This window comes from Phodopus roborovskii, unplaced genomic scaffold (genome assembly GCF_943737965.1).
Source record: "Phodopus roborovskii unplaced genomic scaffold, PHOROB, whole genome shotgun sequence".
Lineage (NCBI taxonomy): Eukaryota > Metazoa > Chordata > Mammalia > Rodentia > Cricetidae > Phodopus > Phodopus roborovskii.
In genome coordinates, this window is record NW_026126636.1 from 15,862,047 (window position 1) to 15,877,066 (window position 15,020).

The following is a 15,020-nucleotide window of genomic DNA, read 5'->3' on the forward strand; positions in this document are numbered from 1 at the left end:
CTCAAATCCTTCTGGGACCCCTGCTGCCCCTCCAGCTCCAACTCATCTCCCCATGAGGTCCCTGGAAGGTTCCCCAGGGAGCCCAAATTTGCACGTAGCCTCTTCCCATCCTGCTCTAAGCAACCTAAATTCAGCCACCAAGAATAACATATCTGTGTGTGTGCATGGGGGAGTCAGAGTTCAGCATCAGGCATCTTCCTTTATAGCATCCACCTTTGTTAATGCTAAACCTGGACCTCATTAATTGGCTAGGCTAGCTGGCCAGTGAGCCCCGGGCTTCCCACCCCCCACCTCCGTCTCTGCCTTCCCAACCCTGGGATTACAGACACATACCACTAATCTGGTCTTTAAAGTGGGTTCTGGGGGGCCCAAACTCAAGTCCTCATGCTTGCTCAGCAAGCACTTTTACCTACTGAGCCATCTCCCAACCCACCCACCCCCAAAGTGTTATTTACAGAGAGAAGTTAAGGAACCAAGACGTTCTGTGGCATGGGCCCTCAGAGTGGGAAGAAGAGACTCTCTAGAAGAGACATGGAAAGCCTTGAGGGAAAAGCTGGAAACTGAGGCAGGCTTGGCAGATGCCTACAGGGCTCTAGGTGGTCGGGTCACCCCGCTTGGGACACAGTGACCCCCAGGACCAAGAAGGCAGGGTGAGCAGCAGGAAACAGATTCCCCCCAGCAGCAGGATCAGGCCAGCACTCACACCACAGCCCAGGGACCAGGAATACTCATAGGTCAGACGTGGAGCTGGGGGAGTCTCAGGGCTGGCTCCCTGAAGCAGGGCTCTAACGGAATGCCGGAACACCTCCAGGCTGACAAAGAGCAGCAGGCCTGTGGAGGAACAACAGAGTGAGACTCAGGCTTGGAGAGATGGCTCAGTGGTTAGGAGAACCAACTGGTCTTCCAGAGGACCTGGGTTCGATTCCCGGCACCCATGTGGCAGTTCTCAACCACCTGTAACTCCAAGATCACCCTTACACAGACATACATGCAGGTGAACCTGGGACTCCAGTTCGGGTTTGAGACTGTCACCCCCTTCAGCCCTTTATCAACCCCCTTTATCATCCAAGGATCTTCTTAAGCTATTCCCCCAGTCATTCAACAGTCATCTTCATCCCACCGATGGGACACAGGAAATATTACATCTGTGCTTTACATGAAGACATGTTATTGCCTGCCCTTCCATGTGTGTGTGCGTGTGTGCATGCATGTGTGCGTGCCTGCCCATGTGTGTATGTGTGACGGCCAGAGGTCAATGCAAAGTACCTTTCCCAATTATTCCCACTTTATTTTCCAGGCACTGGAGATTGAACCTGGGCTTTGTATTTGCTAGGTAAGTGCTCTACTGCAAAGCTACACCCCCCAGCTCCCACTTTGTTTTAAAAATGTCTTTAAATGACATTTTGGTGAGTGTATGTGCACACCCAGGAACATACGTGGAGGTCAGAGGACAACTTGTGGGGATCAACCCTCTCCTTCCACCATGCAGGACTTGGGGAGTGAATTCGGGTTATCAGGCTTGCTGTCAGGTTCCTATGTGTGCTGTGCCATCTTGCAAGCCCTACACCTCATTTTTGAAGACAGGGCCTCTCGTTGGCCCGGTGCTCGCTAATTTGGCTAGACTCACTGTTTCTGCCACCCTGCTGGGATTATAGACTTATAAAGTACAGGGTATAAAAGCTGCCTTGCTTTTAATGGGTTCTGGAGATTAAACTCAGGTTGCTGTGCTTGCAACAGTAAGCACTTTATTGACTGAGCCATTTCCCTAGCCTCCCATTTCTTCACTTTGAGACAAGGTCTCCTATAGCCCGAGCTGCCCCGGAAGTCATACAGACGAGGCTGGCTTTGAAGTTGCAGAAACCCTCTTCTGTCTGTTTAAATAGTGGGGTTACAGGCATTTTCCACTCTGCCTGGCTTAATCACTTCTATTTGGGTTGGGGCAGAGGTCAAGACAGGATCTATGTAGTTCTGGCTGTCTTAGACCTTGCTATGTAGACCAGATTGGGTTGGAACTCGCAGAAATCCTCCTGCCTCTGCCTCCTAAGTGCTGGGATTAAAGGCTTGTGCCACCACACCTGTCAAACATTTGTGCGAGTACGGGTAATTTGCCTATATTTTTGTCTATGCACTATGTGCACACAATGCCCGCCGAGGCATTAGATCCCCTGGGACTGGAGCTATTGACTTGAACCTGAGTCCTCAGGAAGAGCTGCCAGTGCTCTTAACCGCTGAGACGTCACTCCAGCTGCAACCAAATTGTTTTTAAAGGAATTGTTTGTTTTCTTGGCTTACGATGGAGTCTTGCTATGTAACTCAGGCTGCTCTCTAACTCACAATTCTCTTGCCTTGGCCTCCTGAGTGTTAGGATTATGATAATACCACAATACCTAGCTAGTTTTTTATGGGAAATCTGAGAAATACTTAGACTCTCCTGCCAAACGAAGAACACAAATTAGACATCACTTACTAATGGTTGCCACATTGCACCTTCTGAAAGAAATACAGGAGGAGGAAAGAGGATTTCAGAGAGTGGTATGTGGTAGGGAGAAGAAACTAAGGGTGTATTTGTGCAGGTGTGCATGCCTCTCCCCCCCTCTGTGTGTGTGTGTGTGTGTGTGCGCGCGCGCGTGCGCGCGCGCTATGTGAGTGCAATACCCACACAGGGTATTGGATCCTCTCAAATTGGAGTGGGGGGGCATGTGATCTGCCTAACATAAGTGCTGGAATCAACACTTGGGTACAGTGGATAACATCCATCACTATCACCATCATTATCACCACCATCACAGATAATGCAATGACACCACCACCGTACAGCTACCACATAAATATTAACATCAATCATTATCATCTCTAGAGTCACCACCCTGTCATCACTACCATCATCACAACCTATTGCCACCAAGATATCTATCCCTACCCTCACCCCTCTGTGATGACCAACACCACTATCATCACCCTTACTGTCATCACTACCATCTCTACCATCATGACCACCTATCATCATCATCATCATCACCTTCATTACCATCACTCCATCATAATCACCATCATCACCACCCCATCATCACTCTCACTACCACCATCATTATTAGCATTGACACCGTCGTCATCTCTGACATCGCCTGTCGCCACTTTGATTGTCAATGCCACACTTTGGGTAACTCCTATTATCCTTTGACCATCGGTTTAAATGTCATTCTTTTGGGGAGTTTCTTTGACATGCAATCCCATGGCAGTGTAGCCTTCATATCCAATCCCATCACAATAGTAGTTGATAGCAGACATGGTATCTTATTTGACTTAGTCTTATATCTGTAGCATCTCCTAGAAAATAGCAAGTGCTCCAAGCATACAAAGAATAAAGAACTCTGTAAGATTAATAATTTTTCTAATCATTGCATCTGGCTCAACAAGGAAGCTCTGCATAACAGAAGGAATTTACCAATGACACACCATGATTCAAGACACAGCCAGCACCCTTGGTAAGGCATTTAAAAAAATAAATAAATAAATAAAAAAGGTCTCCAGTTAAGCATTCATTCTACATACCAGCTCTAAGCCTACAACGATCCACAGAAACAAAAGTCCCAAAATTCAATAATGCAGTTCAGTGAAAAAGAGGCCAAGAAAGCTTAACATCATACCTTGCCTCTGGGTAGCTACCTGCATAAGACTGGTCCATCAACAATCCATTATAGAAGTGGGAGATATAGGTAGTTAATGGTTTCTGGCCAAGGGGAGATATATTCCTTAGTAGTGTTGTAGCCACTAGTAAGCTGACTTTGGACAAGTAAATAACCTACCCATGCGGGTAATCCTAATTAAATGCAGTGGATAACCAAAAAGAAAGCCACGAAATTTGAAGGGGGACTTGGAAACAAGGGGGTTGGCAGGAGAGGGACAAGGAAGGATGCATGGGGTAGGGATGTGGACAAAGTATCACACATCATATATACGTGTTTGTGTATGTATGCTCGTAAAATTGTGAACAATTTTAAAAGAAGAAAAGTCCCACCTCTTCCATTAGTGGTTGTATGGCTATGAGAAGCCACTTGATTTTTTTCTGAACTTCTGTGTTCTTACCAACAAAAGGAAGACTAGTAACCTTTGGGGCTAAAGAGGTGGCTTGGTGATTAAGAGCACTGGCTTCTCATACAGAGGACCTAGGTTGTGTTCCCACCACTTACATGGTAGCTCACAACCATCTGTAACTCCAGTTCCAAGGGACCCAACACCCTTCTCTGGACTCCTCAGGCACCAGGCACACATGTGGTGAGCAGACATGCATGAAGGCAAGCATTCACACATATAAAATAAATATAAATAAATAATGTTAGCGACCTGCAGCTAGTCCACTCAATGTAAAGCTTTGAGGCAGAGGTGGACTAAACTGAAGTCTTTTGTTATTACTGATTTCACAAGATGTAACATCTTTTTTCTGAATGCCCACCTCCAAGAATGCAACATATGAGGCTGGAAAGATGATTTGGTGGTTAAGAGGACCGACTGAAATTCAATTCCCCAGCACCCACAAGCAGTAACATCTCACCTTGCCAGTGAATTTGTGTTAGTGGCCACGCCCCTTTGGGAGTGGCTTCAGGTGTGGATGTGACTGTAGAGAAGCACAGGGCAGGCTCTCTCTTTTGGATGATGGGTCACAATGCAAGGGCAGAGACTGCATCTTCTGGATCAGGAATGCCACAGTGGTTCTTTACTATTGTCTGTGTAAGTTGTTCCCCAATAAAACACCCATTTATCATTTACTTTGGGTCTAGTGAACTTATTAATACCCCGACTTCACCCACATGGTGGTTTATAACCATCTGTAATGGGATATGATTGCCTCTTCTGCTATGCATGAGGACAGAGCACTCACACACATAAACACACAGAGACAGATAGACAGACAGACAGATAGATCTATCTTAAAAGAAAAAAAAAAAAAGAATACAACACAGTCTCTGCAGACTCCAAGTCCAAAACTCAAAGACTGTTTGGAAACCTTCTTAATGGCTTGAGACTCTCTCTCATCTTGAGACCTACTGAACCCTTGAGCTTCCTTGACCTCCCAGAATGCAATATTACCGAAAGTCCTGCCTTTACTTCCAAGTACACAACAGTGTTGGAGATTCCAGGCCAAATCTAAAAGAGTGCTTGGAGAGAATTCAACTGCCATGCAACAACAGTGTTTAGAATGCTTCTAGCTTTTAGATTTTACATAAACTCACTCCAACTCCTGGCATATAAAAGCGCCTGGAGATCAACCCCACCCCCTTAACACCAAACAAGTGTTGGGGACCCTGTGTCCAAACCTAAAATAGTATTTGGAGACATTCACTCCTTTCCTAACAACGTGATTTGTAATTCTTACATCTTTGAGCCTACTACAGCCCTTGGACAGACACCTTCTCTACTCCCAGCACGGAGTAGTGAAGAGAGATTCCATTTTCATTGCACAGAGAGTCTTAGCACTTGCAGCTTCAAATGTATAAGAGCATTTAACTCTAAATAAACCTTGACAGCAAGAGTCCTTGGAATTCGTCCATCTTTGAGCCCACTAGAGCTCTTGGGTTTCTCTTCACTCCCAGCATGCAGCTGTGCTTGGAGATTCTACTTCCCAGCATGCAACATTGTGTAGAATTCCCACTGCTCAGCACTCAAATGTGTGGAGATGCTAACTTCCAGCATGCAACAACTGGTAGAGAGCCAACCACCCAGCATGCAACAGTGTGTAGAGACTCACCTCCCAGCATGCAGCAGTGTGCAGAGATCTACCTCCCAGCATGCAACAGTGTGTAGAGACCTCACATCCCAGCATGCAATGTCCTTGGCCTCCACACACTCAGCCCTCACCTGAGAGGCCAAAGCAGACAGCTCCCAAGCGGAGCAGGAACTCTGCACCTTTACTGAGTACCATGATGACACAGAGGCAGCCCAAGGCCATGGCTGTCAGGCTCAACACGGCTATCACAGCAGCTGCCAGGTTTACCTCTGCAAGGAGGGGCCAAGGAAGAGGCAGAGAACATGGGAACGGAAGAATAGACAGCACTCCTCCTCAAGAAGCAAGACCAGAAGGATGGAAGACTTCAAAGTCACCCTGAGAGCATGTTACTAACACTGTCGAAAGGGTGGAGACAGGGGCCAGTCGGAGGTGGCGCACGCCTTTAATCCCAGCACTCGGGAGGCAGAGGCAGGTGGATCTCTGTGAGTCTGAAGCCAGCCTGATCTACAAAGCGAGTTCCAGGACAGGCTCTAAAGCTACACGGAGAAAACCTGTCTCAAAAAACCAAAAGAATGGAGATTTGGATGGCTCAGGTTATAGAGAAAAAAAAGGGGAGGGGTGGACAAGGCCATGTCAGGGATACTAGAATAACAGATGGCAAAGTGAACAGAGCAGGCTTTAGGGGATAGTGACAAAGGTGATTCGCCATCTTGCAACCATCCAGGTTGTAATCTTCCCTGACTACTTCCCAGCCAGAAAATTCTGGTTAAGACCTACACCCCTCTCAAGTCTTCGGCTCTGGAAAGTCAGGGTTAGGCATTGCATCAAGTGCCCACCAGTGTAGTGCTCAGGATATAGTAGGTGACCCAGATGAGTGCACCAAGTTATTTTACCATCTCAGAGGTGCACAGTGACTTAACTCAGCTCATGTGAGGAGGTTGGAGACGATATTGGGCCCTAGTATGTGCCAGGACTCACACGTTTAGTTGCATTAAATCCTTAGTTTGAAAAAAAAAGTGAGAGACATGAAATGACCCCAGTTCCTCTGCGGAGACACCAGGCACTGGAGTGATACTCAAGAAGCTGGACTTGGGGTAGAAAGGACAAAGTGCTCAGAGTTGCATTGTTCGGCACAGTGGTAGCTACCAGACGCACATTCCATTTTAAGTGCACTGAACTTAAAATCAAAAGCACATTTTCCCCATCACACCAGCCACCTTCCTAGTCATCCACAGTCCCATGTGGTTTGAGGCCATCATATGGACCAGTGTACACACACATTTTCGCTTTTCATACAGGGCTCTGTAGATTCAGATTATTTGGGATTGGGATTGTACCCCTGACTCTCTCTCTCTCTCTCTCTCTGTGTGTGTGTGTGTGTGTGTGTGTGTGTGTAGGGGGATGGACAGTAGTACTCTCAACCATTTCTGATTTGTTTTCTCACCTGGACGTTGAAGCTAAAGTAGCTGATACCAAGAACTAGAGTTTGTGCTGACAAACCTCAGGTGCTGATCTTAGCGTGTAAAGTATCCTAAAATGCTTATATAATGCTCCATACACACAGGCCACGAAGTACAGGCAGAGTTGGTGGCCAGAGTGCTGGACACAGGTCTGGTGATCATTGTTCCTGAGTTTTGTTTTATTTATTTGTTTGTTTGTTTATTTATTGAGAGAGGGTTTCTCTGTGTAACAGTACTAGCTGTCCTGAAACTTGCTTTGTAGACCACACTGGCCTCGAACTCACAGAGATCTGCCTGCATCTGCCTCCTGAGTGCTAGAGTGCTGGGATTCAAGGCATGTGCCACCACCGCCCGGCCACTGTCCCCACTCTTAACCCACCATCACCCTCCAAATATGGGATAGCCCATCCTGAGCACAATGCTGTCCCTCACTCCTTCAGAGCTGCCACCCTACCCCCAGGCCTCCCTTGTCACAATATGAGATGTCTGTCCTCACCTTTCTTGGTGGTTCGCTGGAAGATGCATGCATTCTCCCCCGTGGTGAAGAATTTGAAGTAGGTGCAGTTTGCCTCTGTGGGGCACAGGAAAGAAAAGAAGGGAGGTGATGGTATGAAGTTTTGTGTAAGCTCAAGACTGGACACTACACAGACACAGGTGGCTAAAAATAGAATATTCCTATGGCTGACACACAGCAGAGAAAAATCAGGCTGGCGCAATTGTGCAGCACATAAATGTGTTTGTTGCTAAGCCTCGCTACCTGAGTTCAATCCTTAGAATCCACATGGGAGGAGAGAGTGTTCTCTCTCTCTCTCTCTCTCTCTCTCTCTCTCTCTCTCTCACACACACACACACACACACACACAGAGAGAGAGAGAGAGAGAGAGAGAGAGAGAGAAAGAGAGAGAGAGAGAGAGTTGGGGGAGGCGAATAAAAAAAAAATAAATGCACCAAGATGGAAAATGACACGGAGATGTAAATACCATTTGCCACTTCACTGATGTCCAGGGACTGCGGTTTTAACCCCAAGCCCTGCCTTTGGCACAAGTGAGCCATTAACCTCTCTGGACCCTCAGATTCCTCCTCTTTAAACGAGCTGACAATCTCCCTCCCGGCTCCTTCATGTGAGTCTGAGGAGCAAGTGGACTGGAAATGAATTATCATTCCATTCACTGAAGGACACGGAGATGCAAGTACTAGGAGGCTAAGAGACTGGTGAAAGATGCCTCTCTCCCAAGCTGCATACACAAAGGGCTCCTGCAGATTAGCAAGGCGGGGAGAGAAGTAACCCCACTGAAACACGGGCAAAGGGTATGAATAGTTATTCACAGGAGGGCAAGTCTGGATAGTTCACAAGTACGCGAAGAGAGACTCGGTGGCAGCGGGAGTCAGGGAAAAGCAACTTGAGCCAGCGGGGGAAGTACCACTTCAGATCAATTAGTTGGGCAAATATTGAAAAGGGCAGTAGGAAGCACTGAGGGGAGATGAGAGGCAGCAGCTGGAAGTGTAAACTGGCACTAGACTGTATGTGAAGGACTCTGACACACTTAGAAAGTGAAGCACAGGTGTACAGCAGGTAATAACCGTTCAGTCAGTTATGGGCCGTGTGTACGAACAATAAAAGCGTGTGCGGAGATGGCTCTGAGGTTAAGAGCATATACCACCTCTGCTGAGGGCCTGAGTTAGGGTCCTGATACCTACTGTAAGGATTCAGGCATTATGCTGGCCTGCCCCTGTCACCTGGCAGAATGTACTCAGGCAGTATCTTGGTCAGCCCAGAATTCCGTGACTACTAGTCCGCATGGAGGTGCAAAGGACGCCTTTAAAAGAAAGACCCCGGCCCACTTACGCTCTCTCCTGCTGTGCCCCTGGAGCAGGACTCTTCTTGTCTCCCTCTTCTCTTCTGTCCTCTCTCTGCCTGTGTGTCCCTTTTCTCTTTCCTTCTCCCTTCCCTCCCCTTTCTAATAAAACTTCTCACTAAGCTCATCAGCCTGGCATGTTTGTCCCGCGCCTGCGCCTCGATCATCCCCACCCGACATGGAACCCACCAAGGTTCCCCTCACACTTTTATCATAACACCTACAATCCCCTTTCTGGACTCTCTGCACCTTCCTGGGCCTTCACACACAGGTACACAGTCTCCACATGTACACATAATTAAGTAAAAGTAAAATAAGTCATGATTATGTCACATAGAAGCCATCCTAATCTGCATTAAGTACTCCGGTGTTCTTAAGATGAATGGGCTTATATGTGTATTTCTCAGAACACATCTCTACCACTAAGTGACACATCTCTGTATGTCTTTGCCCTATGACACAATAATTTCACTTGTGGATATTCCAAAAATTAAAAAATGCCACATATAGGAATATAGATGTGGTTGTTCTCTGTCACATTATTTACTAAGATGAACAGGAAATAATCTAGTGTCCATTTCTTGGGCAACAGACAATTGAAATAGATGCTCTCATGGACATCTTTATAACAAAGAGTCACCATGAATTGCAGAAACACAAAGCAAGTGAGAGGGATTTGGAAATCAGTGTTGAGCAAGAAAAAAGTTACATTACATTGAAAACAATATATAAAATCACATGATACCATTTCTTCAAATCAAAACTCACATGTATATAAACCCAAACATATATTTCCAAGTCAAACCATGAGTGCATGGATGCAAATGTCAAACACGTAAGAGGACTGAATTTAAAAAAAGAATTCTTTTTGAGACAGGGTCTCCCTGTGTAGCCCTGGCTGTCTTGGAATTTGCTAAGCAGACTGGGCTGGCCTCAAATTCACAGAGTTTGTCCTGCCTCTGCTTCCCTAGAACTTGGATTAAAGGTGTGTACCACCGTGCACAGCTTGGGAAATGAATTTAAAAGTAGGAAAATGTGGTGCCAGACTGTGCTACATGAGGCCTTGTCTTTAAAAAGAAATAAAATTTTAAGAAGGACCTTGTGAAAGCAGACAATAATTTTTATGTAAACATTTTATGTAAACATACATAAGATTCACTCAATACTGTTGTTAATTTAAATATGAGAAAGCTCAGCATTAAAAACAGAATGTTTGACTTGCTAAGACAGGGTTTCCTGTACCCTAAGCTCACCTGAACCTGCTGTGAAGCAAAGGACAGCCTTGAAATTCTGACCCTCCCACCTCCGCCTCCCAAGTGTTAGAACTACAGGTGTGTGGCACCATGCCTGGTTTTCGTGATGCTGGGGATCAAACTCAGGACTCTGTGCATGTTAGGCAAACACCGTGCCAACTAAAGAAGGGAGGGGTGTGCAACTCTGAGAAGGGTGCAGAAGTGGAAATGAAACATTGTCAATAGAAGGGAGATACAAAGGGACAAGGGGGTAAAGCCACATATGCCTGATATCAGCTTGGTGAAGAAAGGTTTGTAGTTTCCAGGCTGGAACAGCTGCCAGTGTCAGCCCCTCATCCTACAGCACCAAGAGGCAAAGGGCACATCCTGTGAAAGGCAGATGCTCTCTGTAGCCACTGGTAAAGGATACATTCTATACCCACGAGAGAATACAGAGTCTCTTCCGGGGCTGGGTGTGGTACCTGGCATCCCATCTGGCTGCTGATAACAGGACTTTGTGTCCATGTCCCCCAGAGCATAGGGCAAACTCACTTGGGAAGCAACAGAGTGAGTCGCTCTCTGATAGCCAATGGATATAACGGCTTTCTTTTCATTTTCGAGTGCAGTTATTTCTTTGAGGCAGTGGAGTCCAAGAGAGGTCCTCTGGTGGGGCAGAATTATGGGATGCTGGGAAAGTCCTTGTAAGAAAGGTGACATCCTCTTGTTTTTGACACAAGGTATTATGTGGCCTAGGCTGGCCTACAACTCACTATGTAGCCAAACTGGCTTTGAACTCATGGTCTTTTTGCATCTGTCTCCTGAGTACTACTGGTGTGTGTGCAGCCATGCTCTGGGGTGAATTCCTTCCTGACAAGTAGAGAGAACAGTAAGATGTATGAAGGATCTCATCATACACAGGGAAGTGGCAGGGGACAGTCTTCTCTCTCTGAGAGTGAGGGTATCTGAGACCTTCCTAAGCTCTAGTGACACACATCTGAGGGTCAGACCCCATAGAACTACCCTGAGGCACAGACCGGACACCAAGAGTCCTTGCCCCTTATTTTTCTTCAAGTAGAACAGGTATAGTGATAATCCATCACTGAGCTACACCCCAGCTCCTCACTGGGGGATTCTAGGCAGATGTTCTACCACTGACCTACACCCCCGAGCTCCTTAATGAGAGATTCTAGGCATACTGAGACATGCCACCAGCCCTCTTTTTGCTTTTTAAGAGAAGATCTCAGGGCTGGGCAGTGGTGGCACATGCCTTTAATCCCAGCTCTGGGGAGGCAGGGGTAGGTGATCTCTGGGAGTTCCAGGACAGCTAGGGCTGTTACACAGAGAAACACTGTCTCACAAAGAGAGAGACAGAGACAGAGGATCTCACAAAGTCACCCAGGCTGACTTTGAACTCTCCCTGTATCCCAGGCTGCCCTTGAGCTCACAGTCCTCCTCTGCCTCCTGAGTACTTATGATTACAGAATGGCACCTCCAGGCCCAACTAGCATCCTGGATCCCTTTACATTGTCCCATTTTTGCAAAGTTTGGGGATCATCCTGACTGAGGTTCTGGGCAGTGATAAACACCAGAAAAGAACTGTTTACGATAGCTGTTTAAGATCAGGACAGACAGGTAGCTCAAGCCGCAAACAGAGCTTCCCACTTCAAAACCCCATGTCGGGTTCCATGTCACATCTGGAAAAATAGGGGTTGGGGAATGAGAGGAGATCCATCCAGAGCCTGGAAGGGGGTGAAAGGTCTTCCTTGAGGAGTCCTGAGACCATCGGGTACACACTGGGGAGTAGCACGCCAGAGCTCATCAAACAAATGATATCCAAAGTTTTTGATGGGTGTCAAATACTGTCCTTGAGTCAAAAGAGGTAAAATAAACACCTATCCAGTTGGGGGGGGGTACAGAATGCTCCACTTGTGTAAGGAAAAGGCATAGCATGTCTGTCAGAGAGTGAGAGGTACAGGATAGCTCGCTGGCACGGCTGAGCGCAAAGGAGTCACCCGTGGGAAAATGTAGTGTGTGGGCCGTCTGTAGGGCAAGGGAGGGTTGGAATGCCCACTCTGACCGCATAGAGGTGAGAGGGACTGGAAATAAAACATTTCCCAGGACAGACAGTGTACACCCAGAACTGTGAGGGGTACCCGATAAGAACTCCATGTGATTATATTCACAAGCAGGGAATCAGCACAGATTTTTTTTTTACTTCCGGGTGGGCGTAGGGTGGTCTGTCTGCACAGAGGCTCACAGAGCGGGAATGTGGGATGTCTCCAGGCTTCTAGTTAAGGGCACAGGCTGTCTGTGGGTGCATGGCTGTCTGATGGGGAATGCAGGCAGTTCTAGGGGATATGGGTTGGCGGGGGTGGTTACAGGCTGTTCTGAGGGTACCAGCTGGGTCTGGTGGCACAGGCTGTCTCTAAGGGGTACAGGCGGGTTTGGGGCACAGGCTACAGTTAGAAGATAAATTTTAAGAAACAAGTTTCTTCAAGGGATATGCTACTTAAGGGCATGGGCTATGTCTGAGTTTATCTTCCTCCACCCACTTTCTCTCCGGTTTCCGTGAGCACCGGTTGATCTGGGCACAAACTCTTCCTCGGGGATAAGACTTTTTTTCTCCCTGCAACGAAGTTTTCCCAGAAATAAGCGTCTTTCTCCCTAACTGTGGAACACAGGCCTAGGCTCAGGACATAGCCTCTCACCTCCTGGCAGCTCAGCGGGGCCACAGGTGTCCCTGCCCGCGGGCACGTCCGCCTGCCACAGTCGCTTGACGCACACCTTCCACAGCCCCATGTGGGCAGCCTCACAGACAGCGCTGCCGTTGGTCTTGTATGTATTAAGTTCCACCCAGAACTCGGTGCCCACCGACAGCACAGCCAGCGTGGCACCCACGGTAGCCAACAGCAACGCCAGCTTGATCTTGCCCTCGCGCTCCGGAGTCAAGCCGAGATTCTGCTGTTCCTGGGCGCGACGCCGTCCCACAGCCGCTCGACGGCGGTCCTCCTCTTGCATGAAGAAGTTAGACCACATCATCATGACGATGGGAGAGGCGGAGCTCAGGCGAGCTTCGAGGAGTTAGACAGACCTGTGCAGAGGGGCCCGAGGGACAGGCAGCAGGACCTGGACTTTCAAGGGGGGAGGCTCAGTGTCAACTAGATTGGGAATGAGCAAAAGCTGAACCCCAAATGTTAGAGGCCGTTGCCTCTCAGGAAAGGAAAAATAAAACAAGTACACAAACAAGCTATTTTCTCGGCCTAAGGATGCCTGGTAGGGTTAAACAGACACTACCTGGGCCTGTGCACGTGAATTTGGCACAGGTGAGGCCTAGAGAAAAAGCCAGGCTCTTCTGAGGGTTCACCTACCCTGGGGAGCTCCAGGGAGAAGACCTGCCCAGTCTCTCGGGATGCTGATGGGGTCTCCAGTAAGCCTCAGAATTTTTCCCAGAGAGGGGAGCTGAGGTGTTTCGTGTGTTTGAGAGAGATGGTGTAGGGTTCTTCGGGCTCAGAGTTTGAAAAGGGAGGAATTACAACTTTAGATTATACAAGAGTAGGAATTGAGGTTTCCCAGGAGAGATCAGAAACCGCTCCAAGTCTCAGAGAGGCAAGGAGGATCCTCCAGTATTCACAGCAGATCCGGGTGCCCCACTGGAATTCCGGGGAACGAGGGGGATGGGTGAGTCAGGAACTACTCAGAAAAAGAGCCCAGGTCTCCACGGTGGCTAAGAATCACGGTGGGGTCCAGAAAAAAAAAGAGGCTGGGGGACTCTCTGAGAGCCCAGGAGAAAGACCTGGGGTCCCGGCAGGGCTCAGTCCAAGGCACTGTGGTCCACACCGTAGCTCGGAAAAGCAGAGCAAAATACTCTGGGGGGACACAGGACCTGGGAAGGGACACTCAGTGAGTCTGTCTTCAGTCGCTCGGCTCCCCCTCCCCCTGGCTCCCAGGGCTGGGCCGGCCGGGATCGCTCCAGACTCAGCTCGGGGTCCCGCGCTCCCCTCGGTCTTCCCACCCGGGTCTCCCGGGCACGGGCCCCTCGCGCTCTCCTGCCTCCGCGCCGCGCCGGCCCCAGCTCCGCGGTGCCTCCGAAACGTCCGGCTTTGCTCGCCTCCGCCCGATCGGCCCTCCGGACCTGCTGCGCTCGCTGCCGGCCTCGCCCCATCCGCCCACCCCCTCACCCCACCGGCTATTTCGGGCTCGACCCGTAAATAACACCCGCACCTGTTGCGGGCGCCTGTTGCCATAGGGATCCCGGGTATTTTAAGGGGATGAGGGGCGGGGGAGGGAGGACTGTAGGAAGGAGGGGCTGGGGGCCGGGTCTTCAACAGGCAGAACTTAAGGAGACTTGTTTCCCCCCACCCCCAGGGTCCGAAGACCGGGCTGCAAAGTCCAAACTCCCAAATCTGCAGGCTATGGAGCCAGTAAAGGATTAAGAACTTCTGTTTCTGTCCTGAGCAGGCTGGGCTGGAGACTCGCTGGCTCGCTGAATTACTGGGTTCTAGGGGCCAGAAGCTAGGGAGAACGATCCGAGGTGGGGTTGGGGTGGACCCCTGAGTCTGAGGGAGGAGGACTTGAGTGTGGGCTTCTGGCTTCGAAAGAGAAGGGACTTGGTCCGAACTCCTGAGTGTGAGGGAGGAGGGCTTGAGTATACTTCTGGGTTTCAGGGAGAAAAACAACTGAACTAGGTGTGAGGGAGGAGGTCTTCCATATAGGCTTCTGGTCCTGAGGTAGGATGAGCAAGGTCTAG

The 15,020-nt window shown here is 48.7% G+C and overlaps 1 protein-coding gene across 2 annotated transcripts; it reads right to left on the minus strand.

The window, feature by feature from the left end:
- Window positions 1–539: 539 nt before the first annotated feature.
- Cacng6 (calcium voltage-gated channel auxiliary subunit gamma 6) lies at window positions 540–13,358 on the minus strand. 2 transcript variants are annotated; one of them, XM_051207001.1, is made up of 4 exons: window positions 12,982–13,358; window positions 7,682–7,756; window positions 5,857–5,994; window positions 540–831 (listed from the first exon to the last, which is right to left on the minus strand). In XM_051207001.1, the coding sequence occupies exons 1-4, from the start codon at window positions 13,313–13,315 to the stop codon at window positions 593–595; spliced, it is 786 nt and encodes a 261-aa protein (XP_051062958.1). In that variant the 5' UTR covers window positions 13,316–13,358; the 3' UTR covers window positions 540–592. The 2 variants fall into 2 exon arrangements, with proteins under 2 accessions (XP_051062958.1, XP_051062959.1); XM_051207002.1 differs by lacking the exon at window positions 5,857–5,994.
- Window positions 13,359–15,020: the final 1,662 nt, after the last annotated feature.

What these genes read in the sequence shown, in the direction of transcription:
- Cacng6 (XM_051207001.1), bottom strand. Translation starts at nt 13,315, where the DNA reads ATGATGATGTGGTCTAACTTCTTCATGCAAGAGGAGGACCGCCGTCGA. An exon ending in CCCCGCTGAGCTGCCAGGAG is followed by an intron (nt 7,757 to 12,981) that starts GTGAGAGGCTAT and finishes TGTGCCCCACAG; the next exon opens with AGGCAAACTGCACCTACTTC. An exon ending in CCAGCGAACCACCAAGAAAG is followed by an intron (nt 5,995 to 7,681) that starts GTGAGGACAGAC and finishes CCCTCCTTGCAG; the next exon opens with AGGTAAACCTGGCAGCTGCT.